The sequence below is a fragment of the Diceros bicornis genome, chromosome 26, assembly GCF_020826845.1.
Source record: "Diceros bicornis minor isolate mBicDic1 chromosome 26, mDicBic1.mat.cur, whole genome shotgun sequence".
Classification (NCBI taxonomy): domain Eukaryota; kingdom Metazoa; phylum Chordata; class Mammalia; order Perissodactyla; family Rhinocerotidae; genus Diceros; species Diceros bicornis.
Window position 1 is genome coordinate 13,587,793 of NC_080765.1, and position 17,971 is coordinate 13,605,763.

The 17,971-nt window shown below is 61.7% G+C and overlaps 1 protein-coding gene across 5 annotated transcripts in view; it reads left to right on the forward strand.

Moving 5' to 3' along the window:
• The window catches only part of ADAP1 (ArfGAP with dual PH domains 1), a 73,526-nt gene that overhangs the window by 41,635 nt on the left and 13,920 nt on the right, over nucleotides 1-17,971 (forward strand). For 2 of the 5 annotated variants that reach the window (XM_058569448.1, XM_058569447.1), the window contains exon 3: nucleotides 7,278-7,360. In XM_058569448.1, coding sequence (XP_058425431.1) covers nucleotides 7,278-7,360 — 83 coding nt within the window. Of the gene's footprint in view, nucleotides 1-58; nucleotides 73-4,821; nucleotides 5,112-5,205; nucleotides 5,229-5,850; nucleotides 5,879-7,277; nucleotides 7,361-17,971 lie in introns of those variants that run through there. The other 3 variants (XM_058569450.1, XM_058569446.1, XM_058569445.1) reach the window with 3 other exon arrangements.

Sequence of the window (17,971 nt, forward strand, 5' to 3'; positions counted from 1 at the left end):
CCCGGGGATCTGGAGACGGGTCCACGAGGACCCCACAGGGTGGCGGGGGCGGGAGGAGGGGAGGGCTACCAAGTCCCAGGAGCGGGCAAGGGCCACGCGGGCGTGTAGCTCCATCTCTGCTCTCCTCCCTCTGGGTTTTGGTTCCTGGCGTGGTGGCCAGTGGCTGCAGGGAGGGTGGGGACTGACATTTTGCAATTAGTAGCTCTGGCCGCTTGGGTTCTAGGGGCACTGGGTGGTCTCAGTGGAGGTTTCAAGGGTCCCTCGTCGGCACCCCTAGGCAGTCCTGGGAGGAGGATGCTGAGAAGCTGCTGTTACATGTGGCCCACCCTGGCTCAGCAGGGTGAGTGTGGCCGTGGGAAATGGCCAGGGCCCCTCTCCCACGTGGCCCCTCTCCCATGTGGCCCCCGCCTTCAGGAGTGCTGGCTTGGGCGACCTCACATCAGTCACTAACCTCTCTGAGCCTCAGTGTCCCCAGGGGCCGTCTCCTGATCCTTCCGTGAAGGGGCTCCTGATCATGGCTCACTGGCTCCCTCCTTCTCTGCCCGGACTTCTAAACCTCCTGAACCAGCCTCCCTCCCAGCCTCACTGGCCCAGCCCTGGGCACTCCCCCGAGGACGCCCAGGGCCCTCTGTCCTCCCAGAGCCCAACTGTCCTCTGGGACCATAACCTGGGCCTTCCAGGAATCCCATTCTCCCGCGGGCCGGTGGGAGACCTACTTGTAGCTGCCTGTGTGGAGACAAGTTGCTCACCCTCCAGAACTTTCTTTTTCTTGGCAAGGAGGGTAAGGACCCGGCCCGCCTGCCTCCCAGGCCGGCTGCGTGCTAGACCATCGCCAGGCGCTGCGCTCCCCGTCGTGCTGGATTCCGGCCCCTCCCACCCGCAGCACCCTGTCTCCTGTTTGCTCAGCGCTAGTCTTCTCCGACTCTCTTTGTAAACTGGGCACCCCGTGGGCGGGCTGGGAGCCGCGCTGGTGTGTCCTAATTCTGCGTTGAAGGGGGAGGGAGGGCTTCTCACTGCCCTAAGCAGGTGCCTCCGCTCAGTCAGGGCCGGGTCTGGGTTGTTGCAGGGTGAAGGGTAGGGGTTCCAGGACCAGGGGTTCCACTGCTTTCCCGGCCTCTTTATTCCTAGGACTGCGGCTCACCATGGGCTGGGATCCCATGAGGGACTTGGCTGCATTTTCTCCGTGAGCCGCACTGAGCCAGGGAGGGGCCAGTTCAGATCCCCACCTCACAGATGGGGAGACTCTAGGCCGGCAGCTCCCTCGATGGCCTCACCCTCCTACGTGCCACCTCCACTCCTTCACCCCTTATGGTGGGCCTGGGGACCCACCTGGCTCAGGAGCCGTGTCACATCCTGAGACTCCCTGGCCTTCTCCGGGGCTCCCAGGGAAGTGGGCCCTCCAGGCCCTGCCTGGCCATCTGGTGTGAAGCAGCTATTTCTGGGACAGGATGCTCTGGGTCATTTGCATGAGTGCCCCACATCTCCCACCTGTGTGAGCTGTGAGGGGGGGAGAGACTGGCCCACAGGCCCCTGTCCTTGCCAGGACACTGGGCACTTCCCTCTGCATCCTGGTCCCTGTGAAGTGCTCATGGAGATGCTCCCTGCCCTGTGCAGGGACTGTATGGTCAGGGCCTCCCTGGGTGACCGGGTGTCCCAGGAGGGAGCATGCTCTGACCCCCAGGCAGGCCCTGCCCGCCTGACCCTCCACCGGGTCAAGGTTCTCAGGAGCCAAGCTTGCACCTGCCCCCATGCATAGTAGGCACTCGGGTTGGCCCAGGCCAGGGGGCCGGGAGGGCGTGGATGCCAAGAGGGGTGGGGTCTGGAGAAGCTCCTCGCCGGGCTGGTATCAATAGTGAGACTCAACCAGGCAGCCGTGAGACCAGGGAGATATGGGGGGTGACATGCCTGGCTCACTGTGGAGCACTGTGCAATGATGATGGAGGTGGGGTATGAATGCCTGTGTGGACTGTAGAGTGCCTTGGAGCGGTAGGAGGTGTGGTTTGAGAGTCCCTGTGTAGACTGTAGAGTGCCATGGAGAGGTAGGATGTGCAATGGAGCCCCTGTGTAGACTGTAGAGTGCCATGGAGCAGTAGGAGGTGTGATGGAGCCCCTGTGTAGACTGTAGAGTGCCGTGGAGCTGTAATGGAGCCCCTGTGTAGACTGTAGAGTGCCGTGGAGCAGTAGGAGGTATGGCTTGAGAGTCCCTGTGTAGACTGTAGAGTGCCGTGGATCAGTAGGAGGTGTGATGGAGCCACTGTGTAGACTGTAGAGTGCTGTGGAGCAGTAGGAGGTGTGATGGAGCCACTGTGTAGACTGTAGAGTGCTGTGGAGCAGTAGGAGGTGTGGTTTGAGAGTCCCTGGGGGTAGACTTTAGAGTGCCATGGAGCGGTAGGAGGTGCGATGGAGCCCCTGTGTAGACTGTAGAGTGCTGTGGAGCGGTAGGAGGTGTGATGGAGCCCCTGTGTAGACTGTAGAGTGCCGTGGAGCGGTAGGAGGTGTGATGGAGCCCCTGTGTAGACTGTAGAGTGCTGTGGAGCGGTAGGAGGTGCGATGGAGTCACTGTGTAGACTGTAGAGTGCCATGGAGCGGTAGGAGGTGTGATGGAGCCCCTGTGTAGACTGTAGAGTGCCGTGGAGCAGTAGGAGGTGCGATGGAGCCGCTGTGTAGACTGTAGAGTGCCGTGGAGCGGTAGGAGGTGTGATGGAGCCCCTATGTAGACTGTAGAGTTCTGTGGAGTGGTAGGAGGTGTGATCTGAGCCCTTGTGATGTAGACTGTGGGGTGCAGCTCCCCGATTTGCACATTTTGAACAGGGCTCCTTGCAGGACTGGCACTGTAGCAGCCCCCAGAGAGACAGAGGCCCAGAGGCCTCAGTTTCCCCGGCTGTAAGGTGGGGAGGATGCCGTTGCTGCAGGGTGTCGTGAGGATGGGGTGAGGTGCCGTTGCGCCGAGCCTGGCCCAGGGTGGGTTCCTGGGATGCGTTGGTCCCCCCTGCACCCCTTCTGAAGCCCGAGCCCACAGTGAGCTGGAATAAGGAAGTGTGCGGGTGCTCAGAGGGTCATTTTTAGCGGCAGGCGTGACTCAGAGAGGCCAGGACCCAGGCTCTCTTCCTGTGTCACCCTGCACCCTTGGGTTTCGGTCCTGACATTGGGGAAAGAAAGTCATATCTGGCTGCTCTCAGTTTTGCTTCTGATGGAAACAGCCCCTCCCTGCTTCCTGTGTGACCAGGCGGGAGGGGCCTGGGGCCCCTGAGGCTGGGGACATGCAGTGAGCACCCCACTGCTTCCCGGCAGCTGTGGGCCTGTGGGTGCCCCTCTCCACAGGTCCCGGGAGAAGTTTCCCCAGGGCCCCGGCAGAGGGAGTGTCTCCGGAAAAGGGTCTGTGCTAGCTTCCTGGGGCTGCGGTGACAAAGCGCGACAGCCCGGGGCTGAAGCCACAGAAGTTCAGGGCCTCACTGCCCCAGAGGCCGGGAGTCCCAGATCCAGCCGTTACAGGGTGGGTCCTCTTTCCTCGTGTGTAGACAGCCGTCCCCTCCCTGTGTCCCCTGTACTCCACAGCCACGCTCGTCCACCAGGCTGTGTGGCAGTGTGGCTGCCCCCTTGTCACAGGGCTGGGCGTGTCATGGGCACCTCTGTGGGTGCTTCCCTGATGCAAGGCCTCAGGAGGTTGGGGCTGCATGCCATGGCAGGACCAGACCACCCTGGTGGTCTCAGGGCCTCTGGTGATAGGCTGGCACTGAGACTCTGTGGTGACGAGTGGTTTGGAATAGCTCTGCCGAGCAGAGTGGGGACTCCCTCCTAGTGCCTGTTCCCAGTGCTTCCTCCTGCTGATGCTTCTGGAAGCCTCCGTGCCAGGCCCAGGGAGGCCTTTTTGTGTGGGTGTGAGCCATGGGGGCCAGCGTCTGTGCCAAGGCAGTGGCCCCAGCCCTTGTGGGTTTCCTGCCTGGTGGGGTGTGGATGAGGCCACAGGATGGCCGTTAACTTCCTTGATGTCCACGTCACATGGAGACGCCAGGCTCCTGGCTCATACGTGTGACGCTTGTCCTCCCCATGGCTCTGAGAGGCCAGGTACATTATCCCCGTATTACAGATGAGAAACCGGGGTGCAGGGGTCGGGGCTGATTCCCCAGGGTCATACAGCTAGCCCCCTATAGGGGGCGGAGTGGTGTCCCTCAAAAGACAGGTCAAGTACTAACCCCAGGACCGGTGAAGGGACCTTATTTGGAAATGGGGTCCTTGCAGATGAAACCGAGTGAAGGATCTTGAATGAGATCATCCTGGGTTTAGGGTGGGAACAAACTCCAATGGCAGCTGTCCCCGTAAGAAACAGGAGAGAGAGACTGAGATGGATGCACAGAGAAGCCACGCAATGATGAGGCAGAGATTGGAGTGGTATGGCCATGAGCCCGGGAAGCCAGCAGCCATCAGAAGCTGGAGGAGGCAGCCGGCCCTGTGGCTTAGCAGTTAAGTGTGCGGCTTAGCAGTTAAGTGTGCGCGCTCCGCTACTGGCAGCCTGGGTTCGGATCCCGGGTGCGCACTGATGCACCGCTTGTCCGGCCATGCTGAGGCGGCGTCCCACGTACAGCAACTAGAAGGATGTGCAACTATGACATACAACTATCTACTGGGGCTTTGGGGAGAAAAGGGGAAAAAAAAGGAGGAGGATTGGCAATAGATGTTAGCTCAGGGACGGTCTTCCTCAGCAAAAAGAGGAAGATTGGCATGGATGTCAGCTCAGGGCTGATCTTCCTCACCAAAAAAAATTCCATTTAAAAAAAAAAAAAAAGGAAGCTGGAGGAGGCCTGGAACAGACTGTGCCTCAGATTCTCCAGAAGGAGCCAGCCCTGCAACACTTGGGTGTAGCCTTTGGGACTCCAGACCCCTGGGAGATGAGATCTCTGTTGTTTTAAGATGCCCAGTTTGGGGTGATTTGTTATGGCAGCCCCAGGACTCTCATGCACACCCACGGAGCGAGGGTCCCCAGAGTCACAACCGAGGGTGCGAGGCTGCAGCGAGAGGGCAGATCGATTCCAACAGACCTGGATATGGGCCCCAGCTTTGTGGCTGACTGCATGGGCCCAGCGTGAAGCCAGAGGTATCCTGTTCTGTTCCACGTAAGTGACCGGAAATAGAAGAGCCCGGAGCCTGAGAACCCGTGCTGAGGCCGTGCCCACCCTCTGCCGTGCGCCTGGGTTGTGTGTCATCTAGACAGGGACGGCCTCCTCCAAGGTGTAGTGCCATTTCTGCAGTGACGCCAGTTTAAATTTACGTGGGTCAGAAGCAAAAATGCAAGCGTGGTGTCTTCTGGGGACAGGGGTCTTGGCACAGCAGCTGAGCGTGAGGAGATATGCGTGACCTCAGAGGGGGCCAGAGGCCTCCCCTCAGAGTCTGCAGTTCTTCCTGAGTCTCCATCCAACAGTTTCTTCCTGACCCCTGCAGGGGACACCCAGCCAGGGGACGGTCAGGGGCAGCTTCCTGGCCTCCGGGGATCCTGACAGTAGCCGTCCCTGTTTCTCAGAGCCACCCTACAAGGTAGTGACAGGAGCCATCTCCCGGAGGAGAAGATGGGGGCTCCGGTCTGGTCCACTGAGGCCGGGAGAGGCGAAGAGGGGTCCAGGTGCATCTGCTCATCCCCCATGGCCTGTCCCCAAGGGGTGACAGGCTGAGGTGAGGTGAGAAGGTGATGAGGACCTAAGAGGGACAGCCTTGGAGGACCCCAGGTCCAACATCCCTAGGATGTTTGGGAATCTGGGTCGGTCTGTCCACCCTGGCCCCGCCAGAGGGAAGCATCAGAAGAAGAAGAAAGATGGTGACTGTGCGCTCGGGGAACTTACATCCTAGAGGTGGACACAGATCATAAACCCCATAAACTGGATAATCAGTGAGTCATGGGGCCTGTTCAAGAGTGCGGAATGGGAATGCTGCGGAACAGGTTCTGTGAGGGGTCTGGGAGGTGGGGTTGGGTGTCAAGGCCAAGGTCATGGAAGCCTCCCTCATGGACACTAAAGCAAAGCTTGGAGATGAGGGGGTGTAGGGGCTGCTGGGGGGCATACGTGGGCAGGGGGCTGAGTGGGAGGAATGGAGAGGAGGAGGCGTGCTGAGCTGGGGGGCGGAAATGAGGTCAGGGCCACTAGGGGTTACAGAGGGTCTTGTCTGCTCTGGAAGAACTGAGTGGGGGCTATGGAGGGCTTTGAGCTGAGGGCACAGTTGCCTTGTGTCCTTCTGGCTGCCTGGGGAGGACAGACCCTGGGGGGCGGCCTAGGGCCGTGGAGGGGAAGCCGAGCTGGATTCGTTGTCGTGCGGGGCCTGGAGGAAGGAGGAACGGGGCCTCGCCCGAGTCGGGAGGTGGGTGGGAGCGGTCGGAGGTGTGTGCTGCCCACTGGTGGAGGGGCCGGGAGGGCTGTGGTGTCAGGGCCGCCCCTCCTCCACCGGCCTGGCCGTCCCTGCTGCTGCCCTCTCCAGACCGCTGACCTGCTGCACCCTGACCACGGCTTCCCTGATGAGGGTCGGCCTCACAGAGGCCAGGCGCAGGCAGGGCCTCCAGGCGTGGGAGAGGGACTGGGGTGCTCCCTGGGGACAGACGCTGTGCCCCTGTCGCCTCACTGGGGGCAGGGGCTGGGTTCTGGCCTTTTTCTTCTCTAAATCCTAATAATCAGACTGAAGGGAGGCAGGCGGTGGGATAGGATGCAGCGCGGTAACACGCCACGACGTGCTGACCTGGGGCACCTGCCGGTGAAGGAAGCCAGTTGTAAATTAAGGCCACACAGGCACAGTTCCGTTTACATGAAATGTCCAGAAGGGGCAGGACATCTACTTCCCAGAGCCAGGAAGTAGATTCATGGTTCGGGGGGCAGAGAGGGTAGGAGGAGTGACTGCTAACGGGTATGGGTTTCTGTTTGGGGTGATGAAATGTTCTGGAACTGGGTAGTAGTGATGGCTGCACAACCTTGTGAATATACTATGAACCACTGAATTGAACACTTTAAATGGGTGAATTTATGGTGTGTCATTATATCTCAGTTTTATAAAGGGGAGGTATTGAGTGGTGAAACTGAGTAGCAAATGATTTTAAAAATCAAAGCTGGCAGCCCTTCCCGGCCTCCTCCTGTGAGGTGGGGGGACAGTGTTCATGGCCCTCCCTCCTGACTGGCAGGTCTTCCAGGGCCTCATGCCCACAGGGGCGCCAGGAGCCTCCTGTGGCCCCGCATTCAGGCCTGGGGAGCGTTTCCCGGCGCGAGTGGCATCCCAGGGTCCAGGCTTACTCTCCCCTCTCTCCCCAGACTCCTGCGGGAGCAGTGGATACGGGCCAAGTACGAACGGCAAGAGTTCACCCACCTTGAGAAGCAGGAGCCCTACTCTGCAGGTAAGGGCGGCCAGCCGGAGACAGGCGGGCTGTGGGCGGCTCTGTGTTCCGCCCTCTCTCTGTCTCTGTCTCTGTTTCTGTCCCTCTCCATCTCTGCCTCTGCCTCTGTCTCTGTCTGTCTCTGTCTCCCCCTCCACCCAGAGCTGGCAGAATCATTAGGAACCTGGATGATTGGCTAATTGGTCTGAATCCGTGTCCGGTCCTTTGGCCTCCTGACATTCAGCTGGGTGACCTGGTGCTCAGAGTCCCCGTGGCCATTCACAGCCGAGTTCTGACCGTGTGCGGTGTGCACGGGGAACCCACAAGGCTGCAGCTGGGGCCTCCAGGCCATGAGGGAGCCGTGCCTCTGCTCTGGGGGGGCCTGCGGGGTGAGGGTCCTGGTGGGAGGGATGTGGACAGGCCTTGGTCCCGGATAGGGGTGAGAGGGCACAGCACCAAAGCCAGGGATGGGCCAGGCCACCCGCTGGCCCCGTCAGCACCGTGGATGTTTGCTGCCAGGAGCGATGCCCGTTCTGAGCGTGAGGAAAACCAGCCAGGGGTGATCAGATGAGAGGTGGCTCCAGAGTCAATCCGAGTGACCCCACTGTCCCCTCCACACCAGGTGGCTCAGAGCATGTAACTGGTCCCGAGTCCATGGGCTGTGAGGCCGGGCGGGGCTCTGTGAGCAGCTAGCGCTCCTGTGGAGCAGTCCCTTCCTAGTCCTCCCCTCCAGGGCTGGTGTGTGGCCTTGATTCAATTACGGCCCACCCCAGGCAGCCATTTCCTGCCCTCCTCATGATCTCTAACGATCCCTAATGAGAGGGGGAGGGGGCGGGGGAGGATGTGGGCATCTGCCTGTTCAACACCCAGGACATGCCTGTGCTCTGTGCCTGCCTGAAACCCAGCCTGCTTGCTCTGGAAACCCTGGGAAGGCTCACCCCAGAATTCCTTTGTCTCCCAGGCGTAAACGTCTTAGCAATTTATAACAACAGTGTGTGACCTCATTTCAGAGGTGGGTGCAGGCAGGGCTGACACAGCTACATCACGGAATTTTATATCTCTTCTTTCACCAGAGAATGCTCTGGTTGTAAGCGACAGAAATCTAACTCAGTTGGGTATAAGGAAAACAGAAAATGGATTGGCTCACATAATTGGGCTGGCTTCAGGCACAGCTTGATCTAGGGGTTCAGTCAGTGTTGCCAAGACTTGGCTTCAGTGTTTCCACCTCTGGTTCTGCTTCCCTGGGTTAGTGCCAACCCTCCTGGTGGAAGTTTTACTCCAGCAGGTCCGGATTTTCCATCTCTTCTCATTCAGGTACGAGTGTGACTTTCACAGAGGTGTCAGGGATGGTCAAGGATGGGCATGGGACCCAGTCACGATGACCAGGGAGGTGTGATGTGTGCCTGCCTCTGGAACTGGGAGCAATCCTCCCGAGAAAAAGTGGGGTCTGGGTTCCGGAAGTGGGGGTGCATGCAGGGTGGCAGAACCAACAGATCTTGGCTGTTACAGGTGTTTGGAGAGTGGGGGTTTTCAGGCATATTTGGGTGTCAGTTCCAGGTGCTCAGGTCAGCTGGGACCAGGCCTCTCCCTCTGCCCCGCGCCAGCAGGTCTCGGGAGGGGTGACAACCGTCGGGAGCTGGAAACCTCTCCCTCCCTCTCCCGGCCGTCGTTCCCATTAGGATGCTTCCTCCAGCTAACATGTCACTGCTGCCCTTCTCACGAGATGTCCCCAGTCCCTCGGGAGTGTTTGAGACATCAGGGAGAGGCCTGCAGGAGGACAGAAGTTCTCAGGGACACTAGCAGGGTCTGAGCGGGTGGCCTTTGAAACCCACAGGTGTGCGGACGGCTGCGTCTGGGTCAGACCCTCTTGGGCTGGCAGGAGGAGCGGAGGCCGCATCCATCTGTGGAGGGCCAGCCCCTCCTCTCAGGCACCTCCGCCACCTCACCTGGACTACGGCTGCGGGAAGCATGGGTGTGAGGCCCCCTCGGGGATGCCGTGGGCGCGTGTTGGCGGAGCAGCAGGGTGCGGGCCCTTCACAAAGGGCCGGGGCGCAGCCACCACATGCAGGAACAGCCTGGGGGGCGGCAGGCGAGCCTGGCCGGGGCCATGATCACAAGAAGAGCACTCGGGGGGCTTCTCGGAGGGGCTGCCGAGCAGCGGGGGGCGCGACCATGGGTGTGTAGGCACCTGCGAACCACCCGTGCTGGGGGAAGGCCCCCCAGAGCCTGGAGGGGACAGTGTCCTGAGAACTGGCTGGAGGGGGCAGTGCTGGCGCCCTGGACTGGCCCTCCCTGCTCTGCGCTGGGTCCTCCTCCTCCTCCTTCACCCCGCTGCCCTACTCCCCAGGTGGCATCTGAGTGTGGCAGTGCCTCTCACACTGGAAGGGGCAGTTTGGGGCCTTCTGGCCCTTTCCATGTGCAGACTCTTATCTCTGAGCGCCTGGTCCCCTCGTCCTGGCCTCGGAGGGCTCCCTGGCGTGGAGGCGACCCCAGCCCCTCTTCTGCTCCCACGGAGCCCTAGTGCGGAGGCCCTTCATGAAGCTCTCACGTCCCACCTCCGGAGTGCTAACCCGCCGCCTCCCCAGGCCCTGAGTATTCATACTGGTGATCCCTCCCAACCCAGCCCTGAGATTCATAGGAACAGGGCCCTGGGGCCATCCGCTCGTCCCCTGCCTCCAGCAAGGTCCTCACCACACCACCCTTGGGGCAAGGCCACCTTATGTGAAGAGGTGCCTGGTGCTCTGGCTGAGGGCCCTGGCTGCTGGCATCCCCCCTGGGGACCCAGAGGAGCCTGTGCTGTGGTCCTGTGTGCGGGTCCTGACAGAACATCCCCTAAATCTCACCTGCTCGCAGCAGAGGCCTCCCCTTCCTTCCCATTGGGACTGGGACAGCCCCAGGAGGTGGGGCAGCGTCAGGGAGATCCAGGGCACTGCCCCCCACAGCCTCTAGTGCCTGGCTGCCTGGGGGCCCCAGACCCACATCCTGCCCAGCGCATGGCTGGGTGGAGGGGGTGGAGGGGGTGCAGACTCCAGCTTCCCTCTTCCCCCACTCCCCCAGCCCGTGTCCAGGGCTGGCAGGGTAGGTGAAACAGATGCGGCAGGACCGGGCTGGGCACCCCGGGACATGCCCCTAGCCCTGTGGGTCCTCCTCGGAGGGCTGCTCGCAGCCCATGAGGAGCACCGGGGGATTCCCGAGGGCACTTCCCTCCTGCTCCCCGTTTGCCGCAAGAGCACTTTCTCACGCAGAGGGGATGACACACCCACCGGCCACACGAATGCAGAAGTCCCGGTGCTGTGCGGCGCCGTGCGAGGAGGAAGGGGAAATGCAGTCATCGAGGTGAGGCCTGGCCAGGCGCCCGGCCCCCGACCTGCCGGGAATGGGCCGGGGCTGTGGGCCATGCAGGGCCGGCTGTGGCATTCTGTGTGAGGAGCCTGTGTGGTCAGCTTTGCTGTGGAGCCCCTGGGGGTGTTGGGAGTTGGGGCAGGTGGTTACCACTGGACGCCAGACCGCAGCAATGTCCAGAGTGGACCTGCCAGTGAGGCCTGTCCACCCAGCACCAGCACCTGCTCAGCCCTCAGACCTGCATTTAGGGTGTCCTGGGAAGAAGAGTCCTGCCGCCAGGTGTCTGAGAGCTCCTGGGACCAAAGCTGGACAGTTTGAGCAACAAAACTGTCCCCCCATAGTGACCCCATAGGACTTTAACCCACAGAATACAGAGCATATCTATGAGTCTGTGGCCGTATAAAGAACTGAATTAATAAGTAAGGGAGGGGAAAAGAGACAGCTGTTTCTTACAGAAGTCTAACTAATGAAGGTGGAAGAAATGAGGGACACGGAAGATCGCCATCTGTCGGACACGCCAGTGGAACAGATGGGGACAAGATCCCCGGTGGGCGGTGGGTCGGAGGGCAGAGCTGGAAGGGCGGGATTTGCATGGTCTCCAGGTGTCTTCCCAAGATGCTGACGAGGACAGAGGAGAAGCTGCACCTTTCCTGTGGGGGACCCAGCAGACCCCTTCTCAGATGACCGAGGGGTGTTGACCACGTGCACTGAGAGCCACTTCTCTCTACGGTTTAACTTCACCTTAGTCGAGAGGAGACGTCGGACAGCCCCAGCCCCAGGGACAATGAACGGACACCTGACCAGCGCTCCGGAGGTCAAGGCTGTGGAACGCAGGGCAAGATGTAGACACCGTCAGAGGTTGCCGGTGGCTGAGAGAAGTCACAGCCACGTGCAGCGTGCTCTGGACGGCATCCTGGGGCCGAGGGGACATTGTGGGACCTCCGTGGACAGGATGGGAGTTGCCCATGGTAACTGCTGGCTCTGATGGCTGTACTGTGGTCACGGTGCTGATCCCGTGGCCTGGGGAGTCTGGAGCCCGCCTTGGGTCCCTGCTCGGTCACAGCACATGTGCGTCCCCGCACGCTGACAGGCCGGATGGGACCTGGCACCCATGCAGCTGAGTCTTGCAGGACCTGGTGGCAGAGAGGGCACGGGCCAGGCCGTGGCAGCAGGGCCTGGGCTCCAGGTGGACCCAGACAAGCAGGTGCCTGCCTGGCATGCCCCACTCCTGCGATCTGCGCTACCGCCCTCAGGCAAGGTCACAGGTGTGGGGGACGCGCCTGCACCTCGCCCTGAAATAACGGGGCCTCCGGGGCTGGGCCGCGCTTCCCACCTGCCCCACCCCAGGCCCTGCTCGCTGGGGCTGACCCAGGGTACAGCTGCTCCAGGCTCCCTCCCCACGCTGTCCCTATCTTGAGCGAGAGCCTCAATGGCTGCCTTTCACGGCCAGACAATGCCCCCTCTTGTCCAGAGGGCCAGGCCGCCCAGGCCGTCCCCAGTCACCGACAGACACAGCACTTCCTGCCGAGGCTCCAGACCCCCATACCACCCGTGGGTTTACGCCCCTCCCTGCTTCCTCTCTGCCCACTTGTCCTCCCGTGGGTTAGGGGTCCCCCTCCTGAGACGCCTGGCTGTGCAAAGCAGGGCCGTCCCGCCTTTGTCCCAAATGTCACAGGGTGAGCAGAGCCCTCAGAGGGCAGGTGGGGCCAGGGGCTCCCTGAGTGAGTGACAGAGCCCACCCCCATGCCTTGGTTTCCCCGTCTCTGCAGTGGGGAGGACATGGTGCCCAGCATGGGGTTGTTGTTGGGAGTGTTAAGTGACGTAAGGTGTGGGGTACACAGTGGGCCCAAGGTGTCCCTAGGGTGGCTGGTGGTGTTTGTGGGGTTTGGCTGGGAGTCAAGACTGTCCCCCGCGGATCCGGGCGGGCTCCCCTCTGGGCTCGGGACCGTCTGTCCCCGTGGATCCAGGCGGGCTCCCCTCTAGGCTCGGGACCGTCTGTCCCCGTGGATCCGGGCGGGCTCCCCTCTGGGCTCGGGACCGTCTGTCCCCGTGGATCCGGGCAGGCTCCCCTCTGGGCTCAGGACTGTCCCGCTTCCCAGCAGTGTTTTCTATGTAGAGGTTGGGGTTGGGTCTCAGGGTTTGGGGCCTGTGGAGTGGGGCAGGGTGCTCTTGGGCTAACCTGGCCCCTGAGGGGTTGCCCCCTCCTCAGCTCTGCCCAGCGCCTAGTGGGGTATCCACACATCTGGTGCAGATGGAGGACTTTCTACAGAAGCTGGCCAGCCCGTTTGTGAGCACGGGGTCTCCTCCTGTGGGTGCAGACCCTGTGCTAGGTGCTGCAGGGGCTCCTAAGGAGGGTAATGTGACCCTAGGGAGCCCTCAGCCCGGCCCCTGGCCTTACCGTCAGCCGCCTCCCTCTTGGGGACTGGGCATTGGTCCCTAGTTCCCTGCTGGCCGCTGTGTGACCTTGCAGAGGTCAGACAGTGTCTCTGGGCCCTGGATTCCTTGTGCACAAAATGGGGACCCAGCTCAGTGCCCCAGTAACAGACACCTTGGGTCAGAGCCCTGCCTTCTGTCTCCCTGCTGCAACCCCACACCCAGCAGACCCTCCTGGCAGCTACTGGGTGCATGCTGGTTGTTGAATGAATAAACGAATGGATGAGAGAACGCGCGTGGGGAGGTGCCCCAATCACACGTAACCAGAACATTGGGGACTTGACATCTAAGAGCCAGATGTTCCTGACCATGGTCTGGAGCCCCTGAAATGAGCCAGGCCCTGAGTAGCCCTGCCCCTCCCACCAGCCCACCCTGGGTCAAGGGGCCAGACGTGCTCCTTGGAGAGGCCCCCCTGCCCCCGGCTTAGTGCGAGGCGCTGGGCGATGTGGGGAGGGGTCAGCCGTCCCCAGACAGCCCTTGGATACAGACACTGTCCCCTCCGCCAATGCTGCCCAGGCACAGGCCTGCGTGTTCAGACGCCCACACATGCACATTCACGTGCTCACGTGCATGTTCACACACGTTCACATGCCCTTTGCAGCCCCAAGTCCTATGTGTGTTCACACCTGCACTTTCGAGCATGTGTTCACACGTGTGCTCTTAGATGTGCATGGTCAGATGCAGTTCGCACGTTGACACACATGTTCACACCCAGAAACACTACCTCATCAGCTGTTGCAAAAGGCCCGCGATCTGACGACGGCCCAGTGCGCTCTTCTGGAACGCCGGACATCAGGGGCTTTTTACTCCCAACGGCATAGTGCCCCTGCTCGGGCCAGGCCCTCCCCACTGACCCTCAGCCTCCGACCTCCTCTCGTTGGCCTTGTTGGGCCATTTTACCCAGAATTCCTGGGAATCCCAGGTGGAGGAGGGCCTGGGGCCTGGTTGGCGCAGGGTGAGGTTGCCATGGGGCCTGAAGAGGCTCGTTGGAAAAGATCATGGTCAGAGGTGTGCCCCTGGGTTGGGGCGCACCCAAACCCGACCTCTCAGGTGGACAAAACGGGAGTGACGCTCAACCCCAGGGGCTGCGCCTGTGCAGGGACTGTTCAGCAGGCGGCTTGAGCCCTGCCCACATCAGCAGCCCCCCTGCAGAGCTCACGTGACCCGAGACGTGGTGGGTGCATGGAGAAAATGAACCCAGGTGGGCAGCCGAGAGGGCTGACGCGCGTTCTCCGTGGGTGGGCGGCTGGGCCGAGTGTGCCCCAGAGGCTGTGTCCCCCCCCCGTGGATCAGCAGAAGCCCGGGCAGGTCCCCTGCAAGGTGGGCAGAGCTGGCAGGAGCAGGCAGGGAGTGGGGGCAGGCTGCCAGGGCAGCCAGCAGGGAGGGACACGGGAGGCAGGGCCCCGGGCAGGCTTGGGCCACGCTCTGGGCTTGCAGCCGTGGCCTCTGACTGGGAGCTGTGCCAGATGAGGGGCGGCTGCTCCACGCTGGGCTCCTGCGGTGACCTGTTGGCATTTGGATAGAAGCCACAGGCCCAGAAATGAAGTCCTGGCCCTTCTGGGGAGGGGGTTGGGGTGGGGTGGTCTGGGCCTCAGTTTCCCTGGTGCCTCCCAGGCCTGGCTCTACGTCCAGAGGACACCCCTCCCCCGGGGTACCCCCCAGGTAGAAGCCACATGGTGTGGGGGCCTGTCTCCCACCCTGGGAGGTCAACCCAGTGGCCTGGGCACAGAACGCCCAGCTTGGCCCACCAACAGGCCTTAGGCCCCTCAGAGCAAGGCCCTGTCGTCCCTGCTCCAGTTACAAACATCAATGTGTAATTTACACGCATAAGGTATAATTCACATGTAATTTACATGCCCAATGTGGAGTACAGTCCTCAAGCTCTGAAAAACGCAGGATATGGCACAGCTCCAGCACCCAAATTCTGTAACGTGCATTTGTGGTCAGCCCCGCCCCACCCCCAGCCGCTTCAGCCGCTCATCTGTTCTGTCTCCTGTGTTGTGCCTTTTCTGGAGCGTCATGAGGTGGAACCGACCTTGTGGAGCCTCTGGGTCTGGCTCGTTCACGCAGCATCACGCATCTGAAGTCAGTGGGGCCCGTGTGTGGAGCGTGTCCTTGGTGCGGAGTGGTACTCCGAGGCTCCGCCTTGCCCGTGAGCCACACTGTTCATATTCCCCAGCCGGGGACGTCGGGTTGAGTCCAGTTGGACGACGACGAGAAAAGCCCCTGTAAACGTTGTGCCCTGACTGTCACGTGAATGTAGTTTTCATTTCCTTTAGATTTTCGTTTTTCTCTGGGTCATATAAGAAATGTATGTTTAATTTTATAAGAGACTGCCAAGCTGTTTTCCAGAGTGGTGGCCCCATTTTGCAGTCCCTCTGGCAACACAGAAGGTTCCCGCTGCCCTGCGTGCTTGCCCACACTTGGGCGGTCAGTTTTGTGGTTTGGTTTGGTTTGGTTTGGCCATCCCAGTGGGTGTGCAGGGGTGTCTCATCACCACCAGCGGTGCCGAGAATCTTCTGCACTGGTTCCAGGCATTCCGTGGAGGGCTTTCTGAGAAGAGGCAGTGGAGAAGTACCTGGGGAGTGGGCTGGCTCCTCCAGCTTCCCAGCAGGTAGTACTGGACCCAGCACCTGATAGATGCTGGCACACAGTAGGTACTGCACACAGTAGGACCTGGCACACAGTAGGCACCGCATACAGTATGACCCAGCACCTGGCAGGATCTGGCACACAGTAGGCATGGGCACACAGTAGTTGCTCAGTAAATGCTGAGTGAGCTGTCTGGCCTCTGCCCCAAGACCAACCAGTCCTTTGGGAGAAAACAGTCCCTTGCAGCACAGCCGGGCTCCAGGTGCGTGCCAGGAGGGCAGTGGGCACTGCTCCACCGTGTGCAGCCTGGAGAGGCCCCTCTCATGGGGAAGGCTGAGCAGCACAGACACCGTAGGCCTGTGACTGTGTCGCCAGGTACGACAGTGTGAAGCTGGGGCTTGGAGTCTGCGAGGATCTAGCGCCTCCGAGGCCCTGGGCCTTCCTGAGTGCAGCCGAGGGGTCCCTGGCTTGGAGAGCCCGAGTGTGGTGGGCAGGCGACCCCCAGCACCAGGGAGCCGGCCACGTCCCTTGTCACAGGGAGTCCAGGGGCTGAGAGAGGACGGCTCAGCCCGGGTGGGGCGGGGCCGCTGGCTGCGGGCTGAGGGCCAAACAGCCGTCCATGTGCCTGGCCGCAGTCAGGGACCCTGGCCAGCGCCCATCCGAAAATACCGTGGTTGCTGTCATAGAGCCTGAAATTAGGCATCCTGGCGGCTTGCTGTCGGGAAAGCACGGGAGCCAGACAGATGTGGGGCGAGTGCTTCCCTCCATCCGGCGGCGTCCAGTTCTGGCCTGGACCAGGGGGGTGGATGGGTGGGAGTGTGGGGTGGACAGCAGGAGCTCCGTCTCCATCCCCAGGCTCCCTCCAGGCCGCTACTCTGGCTGGGCCGCCTCACATCCTGAGGCGCTGCTGCCACCTGCTGGGCCCTGTGGGCAGGGCGGGTGAGGGCTCCAGCCTCCCACCATGGCCTCCTGCCAGGCTGGCTGCACAGGGCTCCTGCTGTGCGGAGAGCCGCAGACCCGGGGCAGCAGCTCCAGCCCCTGCTGACGAGGGCACCTGGGACCAGGACTTCATGTCCTGGAGCTTCAGTTTCCCATTCTGTACGATGGCGAGCACCACAGCATGTGCCTCGTAGATCCTGGGAATTAACTGAGATGAAGCCTGCAAAGTGCTCAGCCAGGGCCTCCTCTGGCCATGTGCAGGGGGGCCGGCAGGGACCCTCCTTGCAGACGTCCTTACTCGAGCCTGCCACGGAAAATCTGCACCTTGAGCACGTCTCTGTCCCCGCTTGGCTGACCTGGGGCCTGGGGAGGCCAGCCTTGACCCGAAGGTTTCCAGCTTTCCCTGGGCTAAGTGCTCATTTGGTCAGTCAACAAACATTCTGAGTAGGGCCCTGTTTGGGCTTGGGAACACGGTAGTGGCACCGTTCCCCCCGCAGAAGGGATATGCCTGTGGTGCGGCGTGCAGGGGCCTGGGGCACGTCAGCCTGTCCGCGGGCTCTGAGAGCTGCAGGGACCTCTGAGTTGTGGGGGAAGGGAGCAGGCCCCATCTGGCACCGTCCTGAGACAGACTGAGAGGCGCCGGCTGCCCCCTCCCTGACACCAGGCTGCCGCCTTTTTATGGCCACATGTCTTGAGAGCACAGCAAACAGCCCCTTGTCTCCATGGTGTTGGGGATGGGGCTGCCAGGGCGAGGGGAGGGGGCAGCGTCCCAAACACGAGCCAGCCACGGCGGTCGGGCTCTGCGCTCTGGGGGCTGCTGACTTAGGGCAGCAGCGGGGGCTGCGCCACCCCCCGGGCACTCACAGCACCCCCGGGGCCAGACGCCGTCTCCCTGCCATCTGGACCAGCCCTCAGGGCACTGCGCCGGGCTCTCAACCCACGTGGCAGCAGGACCCGCTCCCTGAGGGCAAGCTCTGAAGCCCGGGGCAGAAGCAGACGGAAGCCACGGGGCAGTTTTCATGGGAGCCCACAAACCCTGATCAAGTGACCCCGCAGTCCCACCCCTGGAAGATCCCCAAGGAAAGCGGGGCGCCGACTGGAACACTTGGTCACAGGGGGTGTGGCAGAGCTGCTCACAGGGGCCGAGAACCGGAGACAACCAGGTAGCTGTGCACTGGGCCTGGGTAGACAGGGCAGCGTCCACAGGGTCTCCTCGGAGACGGAAAGGGATGAGCTGCTGACGTGGCAGCAGCCCCGTGAAGCTCCAAGAAGGGCGGTGTTGAGTGAAAGCCCAGCCAGGCCCCCCCTGTCGACCCAGCGCCTCTC